Source organism: Delphinus delphis, chromosome X (genome assembly GCF_949987515.2).
Source record: "Delphinus delphis chromosome X, mDelDel1.2, whole genome shotgun sequence".
NCBI lineage: Eukaryota > Metazoa > Chordata > Mammalia > Artiodactyla > Delphinidae > Delphinus > Delphinus delphis.
Window position 1 is genome coordinate 98,846,842 of NC_082704.1, and position 23,975 is coordinate 98,870,816.

Genomic DNA, 23,975 nt, shown 5'->3' on the forward strand with positions numbered 1-23,975 from the left:
AACAAGGGAAGAACTGTACAGAATTTCAATATTAAAGGAAAAACAAGATGGAACAAAACGGCAAAAACGTTAAAAAGGTAAACAATAGAGAGTGGTATTCCATAATCCAAAGGAGGAAAGAATTTCATGAAGGACTAAGAGGTTAATAGGGTCTAGTCCTGCAGAGAAGTTGAGAAAATAAGGCACACAAATATTCACATATATATTTATAGGATAGGATGGAAAGATGGAAAAACAGCCTGTTTAAAGGCTGATGATAAAGACCCAGAAAATAGGGAGACATTGAAGAAATGGATGTGTGGCTGAATGGAAGCAGGTTCCTGAGGACACAGACAGTGAAGATATTGAACACACACCCCCTGAGAAGAGCCCTAATGAGCCAAAACACAGTCTCTGCCACCAAGGCAGAGGGAAATAAAGAGACCGTGAGCACAAATACACATAATTTAAGAGAGATTATTTTAACTAAAGTAGGAGGGAAAGTCACCTACTGTAAATGGTGGGGAAAAGTTTAAGAGGCCTATAAAAACTTGAAATAATAGTTAAGAAAAGTTGAGAAAATTTACTAGGGAAGTATGGAAAGCTTAGGAAGAATTACTGATGAGTCTATTAAAGTGTGTTTTTTCCGAAATGGAGTAATGTCTGGCAGCGAAACATCTACAGTATTGTTAATGCAAGTGGGTAGGTGAATTGAGGAGAAGAGGGAAATGGAAGCTTTTGGAGACAGCAAGATAGTCCACGTGGGCTGAGATTTTTAAGGATAAAGGCATAACTTGGGTGGAGGAGACTGTGAACCTGATGCCAAAGTTTTCGAAGAGAAAATAATAGAATAAATTGGTGAATGACAGATGGCCACTTGGCATGAAACACAAGGGAAGTGACAGTTTTACATTAAGGGTGGTACCTTTGGAAGTGACCCTGAGAAGTGAGTAAACTAGCAATTCTAAAGGAGTGGAGGAGTGAGTCATTAATCTTCGTGGTGATCTTAAGGGTAAAAGTATTGGGTTGGCCAAAAAGTTCATTCGGGCTTTTTTCCATCTTACAGATAAACCCGAACGAACTTTTTGGCCGACCCGATAAATTCCATATATGAACAAAACGGGTATACAGGAGAGAAAGTCTGTTTTGGAAGAAGGGTTTCCGAGTGCACAGTGAATGAGTGTGAGAAAGCACAAAGAAGAGAAAGTGAGACAGAGGAAAGAGTACAGAAGAGCATAGAGACGAAGATACAAGAAAGGACAGGTGAATAGAGGTTCCTATATTCTCCGTGGCAAGCACAGATAACAGAGATAAGGGAACGGTAGAATTAATTGGCTTGAAGATTTCCCACAGAACTTGGTGAAAAGTTGATTTGGTATGGGTGTAAGCAAGTGTAAGTCCCAGGAAGAGCCCAAGGCCTATTGACCTTAATGGCTAGTAGGAAAGCTTTTCAGGAGAACACTGTAGAGGTATAAAATCACCTTGGGGTAAGAAGAGCTTGTTTTGTTGGTTTAATTACTAACTTACATTACCATGTGCTCAGTTCAAGAAGTTGAGTAGCTATACCTGTTAAGTCAGCTGGAAATTCTGAACTATGGTGACATTAACAGAATGAGTGAAGAACACCTAGGAGTCTGGTAAAGTCTCCCATTGTGTATTGATTCTCCAACATTTATGTACGTAGGAATCACCTGTGGATCTTGTTTAAATGCAAATTCTGATTTATCAAGCCTGAAATCAATCCTACAGTTCTAAGAAGCTCACAGATGATGCCAATACTGGTTGTCCAGGGACCACACTTTGAGTAGATATGTCCCCTAGAACTCAACTTTTAAAAAAGTGTATTATGTTAATTGTATGGATAAAACACATTGTTAATAGAGAAGGAAAATTTTTGTTAGATTTAAAAGTATATAAATCTGAAGTGACAGTGTCCTAGGATATTCTAATTGGCTGAAAGTGCTTGATTCCTTCATTCATTTATTACTTCAAGTGAAAAAAAAAAAGAGGAGGTATTATTTAGCCATTTTTAATGAATGCCTAAAAATGAATTAATAGCACTCAAGCTCATGAGATAGGCCTCCCATGTGTTCAAAATAACCTACATAAACTGACAGGTGAAGAAGCAAGAAAATTAATGTATGCCTAAACTGCATATCCATCACCATTACTATGTATTTCTCTCAAGGATTTTTTTAAATACATATACCTTATATTTAGCCTGAAGGAAATGTCTAGGTAAATCATTTCATGTCCTATTTTAGTAGGCAATTAAGAATGATGTTTTTATTTCAGAATATGAGAGTAAAAGTTGATAAAGGTGACTCAACGAAGCATCAGAAAACCACTCATACAGTATTGTACATTGGTTTTAGCACTTGCAGTCTCTCATTGCTGGACACTATTGATTAAATGCAAATTGCTTCTAGGTAACCATATGATAACAGGAAATTTTTAAATTTATAGTCTGGAAATGCTAGAATTCAATTTTCCTGCTTGATCAAAGCTATTTTAAGACACAGAAATAGGATGGCAAACAGTTAAGTAGATTATTCAGATAGATAAAAAATATTTAATTAGCTAATAAAATGTCTACCCAAGGTGATTCATACTTTCAGTGGTCGAGTATGTCACATGAACTCCGAAACATAATTAGAGTTCATCTTCTCTAAGTAATTTTCTACTTGTAGACTTTCCCTCAAAAATTATAACAAAGAATATATCTTTGAATAAGTATACTCTGAAATAAGATAGTTAGCTATTTTCTACATGTTATCATTCAGTTTAATTTTAAAACTAAAACATTAACAATATAATCATAATTCCCTTTTCTTGAAACTATCTATAATAGTCCGTTATTAAGCTGATAACAGAATACCATAGAAAGCCAATAAGAAATTTAAAATAACTTTCCCATTTATAAACAGTCAACTCTGAGCAATGTTGATGAAATTCTCTCTCCCCCTCAAGCAGCCTAAAAAAACAGAATTTTTTTCTCCTAGAAGAAGATTTTTTTGTTCTCCAAAAGTTCCAACCCCACGGCAGGTATTCCCTTGTATCTGTGTTAGTGTTGTATTTGTAAACATCTAATAGATTTTGTAATTCATGAAATCAAATGCTGGAAAGATAAAGCAGAGTGAATCCGCACATGTGATCTTCCTATAGCTAAAATTATTTAACATTTAGAATACCTGTTTCTTTAGCCTGCCCACTGCAGAATATTCACTCTGCCTGTGAGAAATTTCCTCACAAACTATTGCCAATTATATACCAAAAATGGATGTTTATAAGTCGAAGTTGAAAAATCAAAGCCTTGATAATGTCCCTGAAGATGAAACAGCTCTTATTAAATTAATAAAAATCCCTATTGCAAAGGATGAAACTATAATGTCTCAGTAGGAAATAAAACCAGCAAACAATCTTTTATAAAAAAATAAAAAGGCCGGGCAACTTTTAGTTATGTTAATGTAATACGTACATATCCAGAAAATGCAAATATGTTATAACTTATGACAATTATTAATGATTTTGAAGTATAACATTTTGATGACAGTGAGAGCACAAACAGGGTCTTTAGTATTCCTAAGGGTCGGGTCTATTCTATTCCATTCTGTTCTGCAAGCCTGCTAAAATATCAGCCTTCAGGTGAAAGAACAATATATGAAGGGAAATCAATATGAGTTCATGTTACAAAGTTGTTAATTTACAGCTAAGTAATATAAAAGTTAAAGAAGGTTTACAAAAAGTATTCCTCATTAGTCACAGCAGAATCAGTAAACATTTCTCTATACTAAACTTTGATTCTACTTGATATGTAAAATATATTTCAAAGATATCTTTAAAAGCATTATATCATATCACTTTAATCTTTTCAACTTTAAGAGAATAAGAGTTCAGAGCACAGAGTTTACAAGCAGCAAAACTTAGCAAAATACATAAAAAATAATGCATAACCTACATTGACTTTTTCTTTAAGGTCTGAGAAGTTGCCTTCCTTCCGATAGACTGCAAATTCAGGACTCTGCAACACAGCTTCTGAACGAGTAATCCAACTGTGAAGTTCAGTTATATCAACATCCAACCTAAGACAGGGAAAAATAAGGGTCATTATTTCTTGATTATATCTTTCTTCTATATGGGAAAAAAAAGCAATCTATCAACATTTACCATTTTTTCCCAACCTGAAACTTCTGCCTGGTGCCCCTATTACTGTTAACAGCATTACTATTTCCCTGGTCAGGATGGCTCAAAATTTGGAGTCAGCTTTGATCCAGTCTCATGATCATAGAGGTCATTTTATTCATCTCAATGTAGCAATGACCTCTACAGTATCTTCTATAAGTTATTCCTCAGCCTTTGTTTGAATGTCTGCATGATTGAAAAGTTAGTACTTTCCAAGATAACTCTTTCTTTTTGGAATGTACTTACAGTAAACAAAAAATTCCTTTTGGTGGCCCCCATTAAACCATACCTCGGATACTCATGCCCTTCGTGTTGTCTCCAACCATATTGACGCTGTGTTTGGTCATATGACTTGCTATAGCAAATGGGAGGGATATTAGTACGTGTAACGCAAGCATGGGCTTGATAAGTGCTTGCACCTTGGATCTTGTCCTCGTAGAACACACACTCTGAGAAGGCAAGTGTTATATAAGACGTTGAAGGATCCTAAAGTGCTTTACAAAAGCTCAGGCTTGCCAGGTGGAAAGACCACGTGAAAGAGCATGCAGCACCAGGCAAGTGAATAAAGCCTTCTTTGACCTTCTGACCCAACTCAAACACCAGCTGAATACAACCAAGTGAGTGCTCTAGCTGACTCCACTCAGAGCCACGGAACTGCCCAAAGAGCCCTGCCCACATTGCAAAATTGTGAGATATGATAAATAAATAAATAAATAAACCATTAAATTTTGAGGTGGGTTGTTATGCTGCAATAGATACGAGATCACCCACACTGTTATTCCCAAACATTCTTTTATTGCAGATATCTATGGAGCTACTGGGAATAAACTATTAACTCTGATGAGGTGATTCAGGTCTACTTAAAGCAAATATTTTCAAGGGAGTAAGGTGAGTTCCAAGGGTGGAGAATGTCTATGAATCACTTGAAATTTCAGGCACAATTCTGAATGTGTGTGCATTTTTCTTGAGAAAGAACCTATAGATTTTATCAGCATCTGTAAAGAATCTATGATAATGGGAATTTAGAGATCATCTAATCCAATTGTTTATTAAACAAAACAAACAGGCAAACAAACAAATGAAAGTTATCCAGAAAAATCAATGACTTACTCAATTTTCATAGGAAATCTGTGGAGTAGACCAAAAATACAAATACAAGATTTAAGACACCAAGTAATGTACTATAATCACCATGCTGTAGCTTCTTTTCCAATACAACCCTCAAATAGTTGAAATCAACTCTTTAAATCCACGAGAAGATATCTGATGGTCAGCCTACCCTACTCCTAGTTACTTCAATGGATATTCCATGGTTTGTCAGTATCTTACTTTCCTTAAAATGTGGTTCCTAAAAAGATCATATCAATGGTGTTTAGTATAATCAGGAAAGAATAGACAATTATCTTCTTTATGAGTACTTTCATTGAGGTAGCCTATGAGTTCAATCAACTCAAATTTCAGGGCTTTAAATCATATAAACCTGTTAGAATTTTTCATGTTATTTGCAGGCTATTGTTTTAAAATTAAACTGATAAAGAGTTTCACAGAACACAAAACACTTCCAAAAGCCTTTTGTTTTCTTACAAAAATCAGTGGTAATGTACTACCAATCTCTCTGCTCATATGAGGAGATGGAGGCTCAGAGAAATTAAGTCAATTGCTCTCAGACTGTTAGTACCATACGGACGAAACTTAATTCATCTTGTTCACCATTATATCCTTCACCTCAAAGAGGACCTGATTCATAGTAATAAATATTTACTAAGTTTTTATTTACCAAGGCTACCCAACTGGAAATAGAAGAAACAGAGATCTGAATTCAGAGATTTTTTATTCTAAATTCCACATCATTAAATGTCAATCCCTTATTTCATTTGCATATGGATTATAAATATTTATCGTGTTTTATTTTATCATATATGGTGGTTATCTTTCCTACATTTGTTTTTTGCATAAGTTTAACTATTAGGTTTCCTATTTCTTCACTTGTAATGCTGATTTTAAGAGTCCTGTTGCATGCTACTAAAAATCCTTCTCATTGATGTTAATTTATGAAATCAACAGTCTTCAACTATGGTCATTTAGCCACCCACCAAATCCAGTGCATGTTTTCCATCAGAATGTCTTAAGAAGGGCATTTTTGTTTTTCCTTTAGTCCAGTATAAAAATCTGTGTGTGTCTCCGCCGGTGGACATTCACTTGCCAGTGCATGGGGCAGGCCAGGAGTACTGGGATGTTAATACCTCAGGGGTGACCCTCAGCTAGTGAGAGCCGGGAGTTGGTAGATAAATATCCCAGCTCCCTTGCCTTCAGTGCAACCACCTTGAGGGATATTACACACAGTGTCTCAGAAGGTTCCCAGCAGGATTGAGCACAGTTGCCTCCATTGTTAACCTGCTCATGTATCATCCTGTAATGGCTGCCTTTTTCTTATCTCACTTCCTCACTTTGCTTCCTGGGATTACTTCCTAAAAAAACTACCTGCACCAAATCTTTGTCTCTAGATCCACTCTTGTGGAAACCCAGACTAAGGCAATGATCAACAGCCTCAAATGAACCCAGCATCCTGCCATATTTAATTTTTTCACTTTGAGCTCTGACTCTCCACAGGAACTATTTCAAACTTTTCCCAAAGCACTCAAAGCTCTGATCCGTCTTTTTTCTTTGGGATTGACATATACACACTGCTATATTTAAAATAAAAAACCAACAAGGGAAAAAAAAATCAACCAAAATGAAAAAAAGCTCTCATCCATCTTCTTTCTCCACCTATCAACAGATGACATTGTTTCCTACTTTACAGAGAAAAGTGCAATTATCAGACTAGAATTTCTCCCTTCCACTTCCTATGTCCAAATATCCAATCTTACCTGCCTGTGCCCTTCTCATTCCTTTCCCTTCAAATGAGTTTCTCTTCTTTTACTTAAAGCTAATCCCTCTACCTGCATTTTGTACTTCATTCTCTTACTTCTTCTCAGGCATTTGAGTCTCTCAATTTTTTTTAATGTATCCACTGTAAATTCAACCCCTCCCTCTCAAGTTAATTCTTCATATGGAAATTTAAACATATTTTTATTGATTCCTTTATTAAAAAATCAACACTCTCTTGACCTCCATATTCTCCTCTGACCATTCTCTTATCTTCTGCAAAGGCAAATGTTTTGCAACAGTTGTCCAGTTTCCTGTCAGTTCCCCATCTCCTCTTCACTCCTTAATCCACTCAATGTTGTTTCTTAACAAAAACATATTAATAAAGGAATCATGTCACTAAAGCCAATGGAGAGTTTTACTTTCTTGCCATCTAGCAACACTTAACACTGTTGTTGACCATACTCTTCTTTGAAATTCTTTTTTTTGCCTCCATGATCCCCCTCTATTTATTTTGTCTTCTATTTCTATGACCACGGATAATTTTTTCTTTGCAGGCTCATCCTCTTCCATCCTGTTATTACATGCTGAAGTTTATCAAGGCCCAGTTCATTTCCAGTCATCTTCTATCCTATTATATTACTCTCTCACTAGCAATCTTAATCATGCTAATGACCTTAACCACAATATATATATCAATGACTCCGATACAGATATCTCTACTTCAAGCATTTCTTCTGAGCTCCATAGCTACATAACCATCCACCTACTGGATGATGCCACTTGCATGCTGTAAGAGCTCTTTCAATATATAATGTCAAGACCTAATGTTTGATTTTCGCTCCCAAACTGGTACCCTCCCAGTGTCCTCAGACCTGTGAATGGCATCACTGTCTATCACCTTTGATACCCTCCTCTCCCTTCCCTCACATATTTAGCAAAGTCTAATCCATCAAACATTCTATTTCTTGTGAATCTATCTGCTGCTCAGGATCTCTACAGTTGGCATCCTCACTGATCTTGCCATTAAATGTGACCAAAACTACTGAAATGGCCTCTCCACTGGTTCTAGGCAACCTTTCTGGAACTTCCCATCTGTTCCATGCACTACTGGTGAAATTATCATTTCTAAAAGATATCTGATTATATAACCTTCATTCATTAAGCCACTCAAAGATTTTCCATTTTTCTTAGGATAAAGAGCAAAATTTCAGACCTCTTAACCCTATACTTTACTTCTAGAAACAAATCTCTCTTCAAGTTTCTTAGGGAGCCAAGGAGCCATACTGCAGTCTTGTCCCTCCCCCAATGAAGTGAAATCCTTCATTGACTCTTATCCACTAGAAGATTTCTATTTTGGAAACTTGGCTTCTTGATATAATCCACGTTGGTCACTCTGGTCAAATCTGTCCCTTCACCTTTACACTAGTCTGACTCAATCACACGTCAAATACTCTCTGAGTCATAAAGGTGAGATGTGAATATCCACGATTCAATGTCAAATTCTCCCTTTAGACTTGGTTTTTGTGGTCCCACACCCTTTTGATTCAGAGTATCTCTGTTAAAGATTGCTCACATCCACCTACAGGTCCATGAAACTAGAAGTTGACTCAAGGTGCTAAGCTGGCATCACAGCTGAGAGAGATCTGCTACGGCCTATGTTGGAGAAAGTTTTCACCAGGCCTGGAATTTACATTGGTCTTGTTTGAACATGTGTTATAATTATCCTTTACCACCACCTCTAATCAATGGCAAAAAAAAGGTAAAGGATATTTATTCAGTTTGAAAATAAATAGTTTTCCAAAAAATCATAATACTTTTAGACATCTGTCTTTCTGAAAAATGTGAAACTGTATGTTTCCTTTTAAAACACATCTCTACCTCCATTTCTGCCACAAAATATACACTAAGTGCTTATTATATGCCAGACATAGTATTAAACTCCACAGATAACAGAGATGAAAATGCAGCAGTCTACATTATCAAGGAGTTTCGTTTAGCGAAGCATTCATTTGACAAAAAATGCTTTAGACATACAACTGGGGCTCAGCTCACACTGCGACTTTTGTTTAGGATAATCAAAAAACACCTTTTCAATGAATTAAGATTAAATCAGTTTCTAGACTAGAGACTCTGCCAGGTAAATTGGTTATCTCCACACAATGAAGCCTTTGTGGAGTCAACACCATGGTAACCGTCTGCTTGCTGCTCAGACTGTGAAGATTTTAAGGGAGGCCTGGGCACCAGTTGGCATGTAGTTCTAATAATTCAGATCAATTCAGGCAACAGGATGTAAAATCCCATAGAGAGGTCTTTCCTCATTCAATGTTTTTGTTTGTCCGATTTTATAGATTTGGAAAGAGACTGCAAAAGATGACTGAACTTGCTCTTTACATAAGTATCTTTTAGAGAGTGATTATACTCTTTTGATTTACAGATTTATTTTAATATTTTTTTTATTTTTTTAATTTTCTTTAACATGTTTATTGGAGTATAACTGTTTTACAATGGTGTGTTAGTTTCTGCTGTATAACAAAGTGAATCAGCTATATGTGTATATATGTTCCCATATCTCTTCCCTCTTGCGTCTCCCTCCTATCCCACCCCTCCAGGCGGTCACAGAGCACCGAGCTGATCTCCCTGTGCTATGTGGCTGCTTCCCACTAGCTATCTACCTTACATTTGGTAGTGTATATATGTCCATGCCACTCTCTCACTTTGTCCCAGCTTACCCTTCCCCCTCCCCGTGTCCTCAAGTCCACTCTCTATGTCTGTGTCTTTATTCCTGTCCTACCCCTAGGTTCATCAGAACCTTTTTTTTTTAGATTCCATATATATTTGTTTTTCTCTTTTTGACTTACATCACTCTGTATGACAGACTCTAGGTCCATCCACCTCACTACAAATAACTCAATTTCATTTCTTTTTATGGCTGAGTAATATTCCATTGTTTATATGTGCCACATCTTCTTTATCTATTCATCTGTAGATGGACACTTAGGTTGCTTCCATGTCCTGGCTATTGTAAATAGTGCTGCAATAAACATTGTGGTACATGTGTCTTTTTGAATTATGGTTTTCTCAGGGTATATGCCCAGTAGTGGGATTGCTGGGTCATGTGGTAGTTCTATTTTTAGTTTCTTAAGGAACCTCCATACTGTTCTCCATAGTGGCTGTATTAATTTACATTCCCACCAACAGTGCATGAGGGTTTCCTTTTCTCCACACCCTCTCCAGCATTTATTGTTTGTAGATTTTTTGATGATGGCCATTCTGACTGGAATAAACCTACCTAAGGAGACAAAAGACCTGTATGCCGAAAACTATGAGACACTGATGAAAGAAATTAAAGATGATACAAACAGATGGAGAGATATACCATGTTCTTGGATTGGAAGAATCAACATTGTGAAAATGACTTTACTACCCAAAGCAATCTACAGATTCAATGCAATCTGTATCAAACTACCAATGGCATTTTTCACAGAGCTAGAACAAAAAAATTCACAATTTGTATGGAAACACGAAAGACCCCGAGTAGCCAAAGCAATCTTCAGAAAGAAAAACGGAGCTGGAGGAATCAGGCTCCCTGACTTCAGACTATACTACAAAAGCTACAGTAATCAAGACAGTATGGTACTGGCACAAAAACAGAAATATAGATCAATGGAACAGGATAGAAAGCCCAGAGATAAACCCATGCACATATGGTCAGCTTATCTTTGATAAAGGGAGCAAAGAATACACAATGGAGAAAAGACAGCCTCTTCAATAAGTGGTGCTGGGAAAACTGGACAGCTACACATGAAAGAATGAAATTAGAACATTTCCTAACACCATACACAAAAATAAACTCAAAATGGATTAAAGACCTAAATGTAAGGCCAGACACTATCAAACTCTTAGAGGAAAACATAGGCAGAACACTGTATGAACTAAGTTACAGATTTATTTTTAAGGGATTTCAAATATTTTTTAGGGAAGTTGTGAGTAAAGTGCTTTAATTAGGAAAACTACATCTATTCATAAGCATGTGTGTTAATATGTTACACTTTCTTTCTGAAATGTAATGGAACAAAGTATCAATGAGTTTGTACTATTCTTAGGTGTTAGTTAGACTTTCTTTTTCTCTTTTCTTTCATCTTTGTGATGTCTTGATTCCTTTGGCAATAGGTGGAACCTAAACCCAATTCTTACATGATTTAAGCTGAGCTATTGCTCATGTAATATTCTGTTTACTTTTTTTTTTTTTTCTGTGGCTTCAATTTGGGCTTGTTGCTTCAACCATATCTATGATTTTCTTACTAAAACTTTTTGTCTCAATGTAATATACAGTCAGCCCATACTCCAAGATCTAACATTCAATACCATCCCTTAGCATTCTGGGACTTAACTGTCAGCTGCTAGCACTTGTTTTCCCTCCAGTATTCTGCCAGTAGCCAGCCCCATCTCTGTGTGCCAGCAATGAGGATGGAAGGGTGAAGGGGAAGCAGAGGCAGAGTTTTCAAAAGGCTTCCTGTGCACTCTTACTGAGTGCCAATGGCTCACATTCAATGCTTAGTCTCAGTGACATTTCCACCGCTTTTAGCAAAATGAACAAGACCTCCTTCTTGGCTTCTACTCAGACCCTGGCTTCCAAGTAACAACTGCGCATTTACTTTATTCCTTATCTATTTGGCAGCTCTTCCTTCATCATTTTCTGTGCCTTGCCCCCTAGTTTTCACATGTTCACTGGCATTGAATATTTTTCACATATCCTTGCTGAGATGTACGCCAAATTAACAGATTCCCCTGATTTAAATCCATACATGTTTCTAAATTGGGTGCTATCTATTCTCCCCAGCGTTTTGCCACTGGTATTTTTTATCACGCTTTGCACTACTTGAGGCTGGGTCTTTAATCACCAACTGAAGATATCATACAGATGTAACTCAGGTACCTTTTCAAAACCCTCAAGAATAACACTGAAGAGTTATTTTCAATACCATATTAAATCTTGGATTCTGTGCATGTATTTTTCTTCCTTTATAAAATCACTCATTTCTACTATTTTTTTTTCACTTTTAAAACTCTCACAAAACATTGATAAAGAACTGACATAGAATAAGTTGCTTATAATGGGCCTGTACACCCTCAGAATCAGCCCATCAATAAAATTTCTTATTACTCTCATCTTACTCTCATAACACACTTCACTCTGTACTTAATGTACTTCTATATGTTATTACAGACAGACTCTATCCCTTAAATCCAGTCTAAGTTTATCCAGAGAGGCATGGACATATATACACTACCAAACTTAAGGTAGATAGCTAGTGGGAAGCAGCCGCATAGCACAGGGAGATCAGCTCCGTGCTTTGTGACCGCTTGGAGGGGTGCGATAGGGAGGGTGGGAGGGAGGGAGACGCAAGAGGGAAGAGATATGGGAACATATGTATTATATAACTGATTCATTTTGTTGTAAAGCAGAAACTAACACACCATTGTAAAGCAATTATACTCCAATAAAGATGTAAAAAAAAATTTCTTTATCTAAGAAAATTATGACTTCTAACTCTCTATTTACCAAATGATTTTCTTCCTGTAACAGTTGATGAATATTCTGTCCTATATTTTTCAAGTATAACCTAAAATCTCATCTTTGTGATTATTTATGATTAACAGTGAAGTGACAATTTTCTCTCCTTTACAAAGGTACTCATCACAACCCCCCAAAACTAAGATCTGTAGAGTCTCATGGAACAGAGCAACCATATCTTTGATTTTTTTTTTTTTTTTGCAAATATTTTATTACCAAACCAAGGTTTTTTTCCAAAGAGATCTTCTATTTTTCTGGAAGTTTCAAGTATGGTGCATATATACCAAATATTCGAACGGTCTAAGTTTTCCCTCAAGATCATATTGTACAAATGGACTCTACTTCCTCCAGTTGAATTTTCCATAAAGATAATGCAAATTAGATCAATTATACTTCCTTGCAGTCTAAATTGGGAGATATATGTCTGTGTTGCAGGTGCGTGTATATGTGTGTGTATGTGTAAATATTTTAAGTAAATTAAAACTAAAGCAGAAACTAACACACCATTGTAAAGCAATTATACTCCAATAAAGATGTTAAAAAAATTTAAAAAATAAAAGACAAACAGAAACACATCCAAAAGAACCAGAGGAACACTTGCAGTTTAAAAAGTTATCAATTTTGAACTGTCAACAGTAAATCATTGCATGGAATTTGTGCTCTATGATAACACTGCTAATTATGTCAGAAGAGCCTCTTAATGGGCACTACTGTGTTCCGTTAATATAGTGACTGCCACATAAAGTATGTAAGATGACACATTTACATAAACTTTAATTCAGTCACTTTTAATATACCATTTGGAACTCATCATTCCCACATGTGTAAACTATGAAACTATAAATCCTTCAAGCTCCCAGACTTAAACTAATTTGATTAGTGAGCTAGGTTATGAATGTCCATATTATATCTTTAAACATCTTTGCACATAAAATTTCATAAAAACTTATAAGCCTCACCTTTAGCAGCCTGAAAGTAAAGTATTAACATTTGTGAAATATGTTAACTCTTGCACAATCCTAAGGCTCTAGGCCTAGACCAGATGACTTAACAAACCAAATTTTAATGTACATGTTAATTAGCTAGAACACACATTTTCATGTTCATGGAAACAAAACTATGACTCTTTTTTACTGGTACTACAATGTGGAAGAAATCTTCCTGGAGGTGAGGTAAGATTTTTAAATTTTGTTTAGTATATTTTTTAATAATCATCTTTCTTCTTCAGATTTCTAGAACATGAGAACACGTTTTAATTCCATATTGGTATATGGCTACTCTCTGGATGGCAAACCATATGATGAACTCCTACTCATCTTTCAAGACTCTGTCCAAGATATACAACTTCTGTGAAGGTTTTCTTGATCAACCTCTCCCTACTCTTTCTCCTTCAACCTTCCTTCTGGGGAAACTGGTCCCTCCCTCTCATATGTTTCCACATGTTACTTCCTTTTAAAAATTGAATAAATAGAATACAAATTAAATTTGAACCAGGGAAATATTATAAAATTTTGAATGAAATTTGTTTAAAAATATTTTAAAAAATCAATACAGGGCTTCCCTGGTGGCGCAGTGGTTGAGAGTCCGCCTGCCGATGCAGGGGACATGGGTTCGTGCCCCGGTCCGGGAAGATCCCATATGCCACGGAGCGGCTGGGCCCGTGAGCCATGGCCGCTGAGCCTGCGCGTCCGGAGCCTGTGCTCCACAACGGCAGAGGCCACAACAGTGAGAGGCCCGCGTACAGCAAAAAAAAAAAAAAAAAAAAAATCAATACAAACCTTGTTATGGCTAAAATATCAAGTATTTCTAGGATTTTGAGATGTGCTGAGTATATGGTGATTATTGTACTTTTACAGTTATACAATATTATTAAAGGGCAAAATCCTATTTAATCAGGAGAAAACAAGTTAACATTTATATAACTACCTCCCTTAAATCAAGATAGTTTTTATATACACACACAGATATATGCACGTGTTTGTATAGTGTGGGCGTGTTTTCCTTGGTGGGAGGGGGAAAACAGGGCCAACTGATTGCCTTAAATTTTTTTTGTAATGTTTGTGAATATATGTGTTTGTACGTGTACGCTTTAAATGTGTGTGCTTTAAATGTAAAGTAAATATGGTGCAGTGCAAACTCACTGAACTGAAAGTCAGCTGTCACAAGTTTTAATCACCCATCTTAATCTTTATGCTGCTACCTTGGACAAATGACTTAACTTCTCTGATCTTCCTTTACTTCTTCCTTTAAATTTCAAAAATTACAAAGCTTCCATCAAACTGGTCTTAAAATAAAAACTAACAAGGACTTTTAAAAAATTACTCTTAAATGTGTATTTATTTATCTCACTAATTAAAGCGATTTTGACCTGAGATACAAAGCTGAGGTCAGCTTTGCTTACACTGGAGCTTTGATATTCCAATTAAATTAGTCTGTTCAGCTAGCAATCAAATTAAATAACATCTAAGGATGTTATGATTCCCAGTTATAATAAGAACCCTATAAACTCTTTTTGACAGTTTACACAGCACCTGAAACAAAATATAACGAATGGGAAAGAACACTGTCCTCAGTTAATATAAACCTGCCACATTAACAGTCCTATCAAATAATGTTTTCCTTGTGTTTGCGTGATCTTATTTACAAGCTTAAATGTATTTCCAGTTTTATATAAGTTTAAGCACATCACTCATAAAATAATACATTTTGGGGCTTCCCTGGTGGCGCAGTGGTTGAGAGTCCGCCTGCCGATGCAGGGGACACAGGTTCGTGCCCGGTCCAGGAAGATCCCACATGCCGCAGAGCAGCTAGGCCCGTGAGCCATGGCCGCTGAGCCTGCGCGTCCGGAGCCTGTGCTCCGCAACGGGAGAGGCCACAACAGTGAGAGGCCCGCATACCGGAAAAAAAAAAAAAAAAATCGTTCGGTACAGTAAAATTTAATGTTTCCAGTTTGCACTGAAATGCATCTTTAAAAGATACTAAAAAATCAATTTCTGTGTAGTTTACCTTGTCCTAAAATATGCCTTATTTAACATGTGCTTCAAAATCTGGATTCTAGTCCAAAACATAAAGTTTGTCCTTAAAATCATGCGTCTTCTTCATTGTCAATTATGGCAAATCAAATTACATGTTTAATGTGTATAAAATACTGCCTTTTAAAATACATGCCCTTGAATACAAACCCAGCAATTTAATATTTTTAAGCTATAAATGCCAGAAAACTCTCCATGCGTTATCTGGCATTGCTATTAATCTTTGTACCTCTAGGATAGTTAATTGTACTGAGCAGAATAAAACTCCTACAAAAATATTGTTTCTCTGCAAAAAGTAAAACAACTAAAATATTTTAACAAGTGGTAGATTAAAATGACTTGAACATAATCTTCTTAACTTAATTTGGTAACAAATCTCAATCATTTAAAAATATATCGGTAATATTTATTTCTAAAATGTGATATGGTTGAAAAGAAGTCACTTTTACATCTTCTGTTAATATAACTTTCAGGGAAACACACCTTAAAAACTGAGGGCTTCCCTGGTGGCGCAGTAGTTGAGAGTCCGCCTGCCGATGCAGGGGACGCGGGTTCGTGCCAGGATTCGGGAGGATCCTACGTGCGGCGCAGCGGCTGGGCCCGTGAGCCATGGCCGCTGGGCCTGCGCGTCCGGAGCCTGTGCTCCGCGGCGGGAGAGGCCAAAGCGGTGAGAGGCCCACGTACCGCAAAAAAAAAAAAAAAACTAAGGAAATCCCCCAAATTCTAATATGTCAAAACCAGCTAGATTAGAGGAATTAGTTATAAAGCCAGAGAGTATGAAAGCACGTGGACAAAAACTGCATGATCCAGAGGACCAGAAATAAAATGTTGTTAAGCCACAGATGCGTGGAGCCTATTTTTCATTTTCAGTAAAATCAAAGTCCCTTTGAAACACAGTTCTGTGCAAGAAAATCATCTTAACACAGGTTCATGGAAATATTCTTTTAAGTGATAGATGAAATCTTGTCATAATAATACATCTATAATCATACAATGTAATATGCTCAAGTTGAAAACCCTGGGCCATTTATTTTAAAATCAAATTCGATGTTTATTTAAAATTGATGAAAACAAAAAGCAAAGCTGTATATGCTCTTGTGAGAAATAAATGTGGGCACTAGAGGGTGCACATTCCCTTTCACAGCTTGTCTGGACTTGAATTTGGCTTCTCTTATATTTTCTTATCTACATAATTATAACATGGTGACAAATGGATTTTTCATGCGAGTTCTCTTACAGAGAAACATAAAATGTCCAAAGATATAGATAAAATGGTGTAAAAGGAACATGTGAGGAAGGCATTTAAACATATACACAAAAGTATCTTGAAGTCATAATACAGAGATTCCCTTGAGAAAATGTCTTCAAATTGGGGAGAAACACTTAATCCAAATAATACAGTAGCATTTTCTGGACTTCATAACTCAGGATTTTTTTCCCAGTTCATTAATCTTACCTATTCTTTTGAATGTTAATAAATATGTAGACACTTGTGTTCTATAAATCTGCCTATAAATACATTCCTGTACCAAGATTAAGTTTTTAAAATGTTAATTTAACACTCAATCAAATTCACAGGAAAAAATAGCATTTTAAGCATCTTGTTCCTGTCACATGCTTTCACAAAGAAAAAATTAATTCATCTCCCATGATAACTGTGTAGGCTATTTATTATAATCTTCATCTTCATAGCTATATCAAGAACAGAGAGCTTCAGAAACCTTTACTTTCAACACACAGTGAAATATGAAGTTAAGATTCAAAACCAGGTATGTCTGAATCCAAAGATTTCCACTACACTACACTTATATTCCTTTGTTCCAAATGAAAGGGAAACCATTTTTTTTTGAAATATTAAGGAAAAGTCAACATGAACTTCCTGTTTGTTGCTATACAGTACAGTCTGGTGGTTACTACTGTGCTGTTTTGGATTATTCCAGAATTTGACTGGAGTCTCTAACACTAGGACATTAACTCTGAACATTTTTATTAACCTAAACTATGATATTTAGTTGCAGAATTCATACCCTCATGGCATTATGAAATAATTACTTTTTCCCAGTTTATTTTTACTTTGCAGTCTTCCTTAATTTCCTAAAGTCCCCAAATTTCCAATCAGCTGATGTGTTTTCTGATGTTAGAACTGATTAAGCATAGATGGCAAAGGTTATGACAGATAATAAGGTTAAGACCATGGTTAGCACTAGAAGTCCTGCACCTGGAAAAGCAGTTCAATTATATGGGACTCCATTTATGCGTTGATACTGAAAAAGATACCTAACTTTGAAGGAAAAATCTTTTTCACTGATAAAGATCTCTGTATTTAAAGATATAGCCAAATGCTCCAGTGGTACCATAGAGTCTATGAGACTTAGAAGGTAGAACAGCCATGAGACTTAGAAGGTAGAACAGCCATAATCTAGGGTAAGTGCACCATTTCCACAGACAGACCTCAGTAAAGTAGTAAACAGTCTCAGTCAATCTTTTATTTTCAGCTAAATAATTTGATGAAATTACCTTTAGTTTCTCATTATAGATAACATGACATAGAGTTCAAGAATGCAGCATCCTGTGGAGAGGGTGTGGAGAAAAAGGAGTCCTCCTACACTGCTGGTAGGAATGTAAATTTGTGCAGCCACTATGGAAAACAGTATGGAAGTGCCCTAAAAAACTAAAAGTAGAGCTACCACATGATCCAGCAATCTCACTCCTGGGCATATACCCAGAGGAAAACATAATTCGAAAAGATACATGCACCCCAATGTTCATAGCAGCACTATGCACAATAGGCAGGACATGGAAGCAACCTAAATGCCCATCGACATGAATGGGTAAAGAAGATGTTGTAATATAAATATAATGGAGTATTGCTCAGCCATAAAAAAGAATGAAATAATGTCATTTGCAGCAACATGGACGGACCTACAGATTATCATACTAAGTGAAGTAATCCGGACAGAGAAACACAAATATCATATGATATCGCTTATATATGAAATCTACAAAATGGTACAAATGAACCTATTTATAAAACAGAAATAGACTCACAGACATAGAAAACAAACTTACAGTTATCAAAGGGGGAGGAAGGATTAAATTAGGAGTTTGGGATTAAAATATACACACTACTATATATAAAATGGATAACCGACCCAACAAGGACCTACTGTATAGCACAGCAAACTATACTCAATATCCTGTAATAACCTATAATGGAAGAGAATGTAAAAAAAAGAATATATATATATATATATATATATATATATATATATAAAACTGAATCACTTTGCTGTACACTTGAAACTAACACAACATTGTAAATCAACTATATTTCAATGAAAATTAGAAAAAAAAAGAATGCAGCATCCTGTGCTAGATGTCTGGGTTCAAACCCTGACTGCACTGCTTCCTGTAAAGTTTGTGACCTAGAACAAGTCACCTCACCTCTCTGTGCCTCATTGTTCCCATTGGCAAAGAGTGACAACAATAAAAAACTACTTTATAATGCTCTTTTAATGGTTAAGTGTGTTAACGTGCAAAATATTTAGATGAGTTCTTGACATATGGTAGAAATCATACATGTTAGCTACTGTGATTAGTGCCTTCCGTGACTATTTCCTGCTGGCTTTAAGCTAGCCCCTGGGCCACCTCTCACTTTCTCATTTGAGAGTGGATCTATTCATCTTAGTGTTTTGTTAAGGACTGGTAAAGTAAAAGCCATTCTTGTAATCATCAGAATGAAAACTGCAAAGAAAGCTGTAACAAAGACAAAAAGGCAAATACATAAGAATCATCAACAGCAAAATAATCTCATCTATTTCACCCTTTATTGCAGGAATAGGCAAACTATGGCTCACGGGACAAATCTGGCTTGCCACTAGTTTTTGTAAATAAAGTTTTATTGGAACACATCCACACTCATCATTTACATATTGTTTATGGTTGCTTTTTCCCTACAGCAGCAGAATTGAGCACTTGCAAAAGAAACTATGTGGTGCACAAGCCTAAAATAGGGACCGTCTGCCTCTTAAGAGAAAAAATTTGCTGACTACCTCCCTGCTCTATAAAGTTAAGATGGTCTATCTCTCCCAACACATAGGTGGGTCCAAATGTGTGGTTCACAGTCGCCATATTGCTTGGCTCTCTTTCAAAAATATGCCTTGGCTCTCTATAACCAGATTAAAGTTCCTTAGTCTGGCATTGAGTACCTTTCTTTTTTTTCCCACAATGAACTCAACCTACCTTTTCAACCTCATCCCTTACTTCTCTCTTTCCAATACTGCATATTTCTGCTCTAAGCAAACAGAAACACCCACAACCCTGTGTAAATGCCACTTGTATACAGCCTGTATCTGCATCGTCCTTTTCCCTGATCTTGAGTCCAATAGGCCCCTATCCTTTAACCGTCTACTCAGATGCTAATGTCTCCATGAGCTTTCCATGCTCAACTGTCAAGCAGGACTGGAAGTGATCCTTTCTTCCTTATGACTTTTCTAACATTTTATTGGTACTTCTTCATGACATAGTTTATACTATTAGAATGCAAGCTTCCTGAGGGAAGGACTAAATATGGTTCTTGGTCATAGCAACTGGAGTGCTCTGCACATCATAGTGATCCATTAGATATTGTTGAATGAATATGAAAATTAGCAAGAAAACTAATGTTGCTGTCACTACATTCTTGAAATACTGTGGACTCGTACTGACTACAGGAGTGTTCAAAGAACCCCTCCATACACTGAGTGGTGCCTTGGACCTTGTGGGAAGCAAATTAAACTTTAAATACCCTCAGTGTGCAAGCTCACTGAGTTTAAAGGACTTCAACATGCTTTTATCTCATGGATCTTTGAAGTTTAAATAACTTCCAGTCAAGGTTTAGAAACTATCTGGTACAATGCAGAATACCATTTAAATCTGATGTGTACTCACTGTCCCACTGCCACTTCCCCAGCATCATGAGTTGTTTCCATTCATTTACTTCTTCTAGTGAGCATCTCTATGAAGTTTAGTTAAAACCCAAAGCAAAACGCATGGCCCTACAAAGCCAGTGTCTTAGCTCAGGCTGATGTAACAAAACACTATAGATGGGTGGTTTAAATCAGGGGTCCCCAACCCCTGGGCCGCGGACCAGTACTGGTTGTGGCCTGTTAGGAACCGGGCCGCACAGCAGGAGGTGAGCAGCAAGTGAGCAAAGCTTCATCTGCTGCTCCCCATCACTCTCCATGGCTCGCATTACTGCCTGAACCATCCCCCTGCCTCACCCCATCCCGTGGAAAAACTGTCTTCCATGAAACTGGTCTCTGGTACCAAAAAGGTTGGGGACTACTGGCTTAAACAATATAAATTTATTTTCTCATCATTCTGGAAGCCAGAAGTTCAAGATCAAGGTGTCAGTATGGTTACTTTCTGGTGAGACCTCTCTTCCTGGCTTGTACATGGTTGCCTTATCAATGTACCCTCACATAAGAAGGAGGAGAGAGAACAAGCTCTCTGGCGCCTCTTCTTATAATGGCACTAATCTCATCATGAAGGCCCCACCCTCAAAACCTCTTCTAAACCTAATTATTCCCCAAATACCCCATTTCCAAGTAACATCAAATTGGGGTAAGGGCTTCCAGACATGAATATTGGGGAAGTGGGGCACAATTCAGTCCATAGGAGCCAGACATCATTGTTCTTGCCTGTGATGAAATGATGTGTATTGATTCATAGAGATACAGGTTGCTGACTAGGGAAGACATCAGAATAAGAATATTCTCAGAAAATGTTAGAATAAGAATAGTTTCTCTTATAACACAAATGTGGTAATGGGAAGATACCTGTTCTAAATTAATAATTGGGAACTCAACTTTCTCCTGGGGAGAGGGTGTGTATTTTTGCCTAAATAATCATCAAGAGAGACACAGACAGTAAAATTTCCAGTGTGACGGCCAACAAGGAAAGTCATATAAATTCCATTTCGGAGGTGAAGAAATAGATTCTGAGTGAGATTAAGTTACTTGCTTTAGTCACATAGGTGGTAAGCGGAAGATGCAAGGCCAGAATCCATCTCTGTGCAGTCACAGGGCCATCTGCTCTTTCAGATCCATTCTTCATGTTTCTCTTGTCCTCTCTGTACCAGAGGAATATATACATTTTCTGCCATCGCCTTCCCCCTGGCTTGTGATTAGAGGCACTGGCAGAATACCGAAAGATGGAAGGAAGAGAAAAGCCAAGTTCCTTCACACTCAACTTTTGCTGACATTTCTAGAGCGGCTTCATCTCCACTGTGGCTTCAGTTTCCTCTGGATGGTCCCTCCCTCCCCAGGTCCAAGCTCTTGCCTGGCAGTCCTAACACTGCTAGTCCCTGTTTGAAGGCCCCAACTTTGGGACTCTGGTACCATCCCCCCTGCAGTGTTCCTCTATCTCTAGGGAAATGAGCAGCCTGTTGATGCTGCTTGTATGTTGAGTTGCCTCACTGTCCCTCTGTGCTGCTTCCCAGCTTTTCATCACCTCCTTCAACAATTCCCTGTATTATTTTTCTCTCTGAAACACCTAGAGTGGTTTCTGTTTTCCTGACAAGACTGACAAACACCCATCTGATATGCCATGAATATTTACTGAATACCTCCAATGGGCTAACTTCTGAGTTAAGTGCTGTCGGTCTAGAGTTGCAAATAAATGGCTCCTGCCCTCAAGGAGTTTACTGGAGATACAAATATGCAAAAACAAGATCATTACAATAAAATTCTGCAAGTTTTTTAATGGAAGGATTGTCAAAGCTGAGAAATGTCTGGGAGGTTAAGTTCCCAGAAAGAGAAGGTAGTTAGTTGGGGAAAAGGAATGTGGCAGCTGGAAAAGGGAAAGTAAGGAAAAGGGAATCTTCAATAGAGAGAACAGTAGGTACAAAGAAACAGAAGTCTGAGGGAATACAGAGCATTTGGAGAGCAGAGGGTGGTTCATTAAACCTGAGCAGAGGGCAGTGCCATTTGAAATGCAGTTTGTGGCCAGTCTGTGAACTATCTGTTAGTAGCCTGTGACAAGAAAAGTCACTAGAGCATAAATAGTCACGAAGCATACGATTTCATCTGATTTCTTTTTAATTGCAAAACTTTCTTGACAAAGGAAGCGGTGCATTGATTTATATTCTGGCTCCAGCTCGTCATCTCACTGTGTACTGGTAATAAACAGTTTGCAGACTATTTTGAGTAGCACTGGCATATAAGAAAATGGGTAGGGGAGAAGGGAGAGAAGCTGGAGAGTCAGGCAGTCAAAGATCAGAAAGGAATTCCTGTGCTATGCATTTCAAGAACCACGGGCAGAGGAATGATCTAATTAAAACTGCCTTTTAAGATATATCTCAGGAGGCTGTGAACAGTATGGATAAGAAGGGTGAGCGTAGAGGCACAGAAATCAGTTAAGAATTTCATGCAGAAAACTATCAGAGACTTAACTAGGGGGAAGGCAGCCTGGATGTAAAGGAACAAATACACTAAAGAGAATTGAAAGGACTTAGGGAGGTTGCAGATATCATGACCACTGTGAGTGGCTGCACAGGTTGTACACTGCACAAGTCCAGAAGGTGCTGTTTTTAGGAACTATGATGTGAAAGACAGTCTCTAAAGATGAGTAGTCTAAACTGCAGAACTTCATTTGTGATTTCTGTAAGAAGTCCAGGTGGAAATGCCCAAAAAACATTTGGATGTTACAGGTACGAGCATCGGGAAGGAGGTTAAGCTAAAGATGTTAATTTGGAAAACAGCAGGTATAGATGTGTGATAAAAGCAGGATTATAAATGATATCACCCTGGAAAAGAAAGTGTCATAAAAAGAAAATAAAGCCAAAATGTGAGTCTTTTGGAGACCAACATGAAAGGGATAGGAAGAGGAGAATGGGAATACATAGTGGGAAAGCAAAGAGGAGAAAAGAAACAGGAGAGAACAATGTCCCAGAAACTGAGAAAGAGGAAAATTTCAAGAAAGAACTAATTACCACTGTCAAGCACAGCACAAAGTTCAAGAAGGATAAACTGAAGAGCGACCTTTGGAGCTGACAATTAAGGAGTTCTCTGGTGACCTTGCTGAGAGCAGTTTCAGCATTTCATGTAGAGTATGAGAGGGTAAAGGAAACAATCAGAAGTAAGGAAATAGTGGTAGTTCACATCTTCTGATTAAAAATCAACTCTTTTTTGCATTCAACCATGCTTCTTCTTTTAGATGAATAATTGTGACTACCATTTTCTTCACTCTCAGGACAAACAAAACTGTATGTCATGGTTCCAGGAATATAGCTCTATCTTCCTCTTGGCTGGCATCTTTTTGTGCCTCACATTCTGGAAGAGTACATTTTCATACAA

General features: G+C 37.2%; 1 protein-coding gene across 1 annotated transcript in view; it reads right to left on the bottom strand.

Moving 5' to 3' along the window:
* Positions 1–23,975, bottom strand: part of DMD (dystrophin) — a 2,124,682-nt gene that overhangs the window by 1,429,082 nt on the left and 671,625 nt on the right. The window contains exon 18 of the mRNA XM_060001925.1: positions 3,938–4,061. Within this exon, the coding sequence (XP_059857908.1) occupies positions 3,938–4,061 (124 nt within the window). The remainder of the gene's footprint in view (positions 1–3,937; positions 4,062–23,975) is intronic.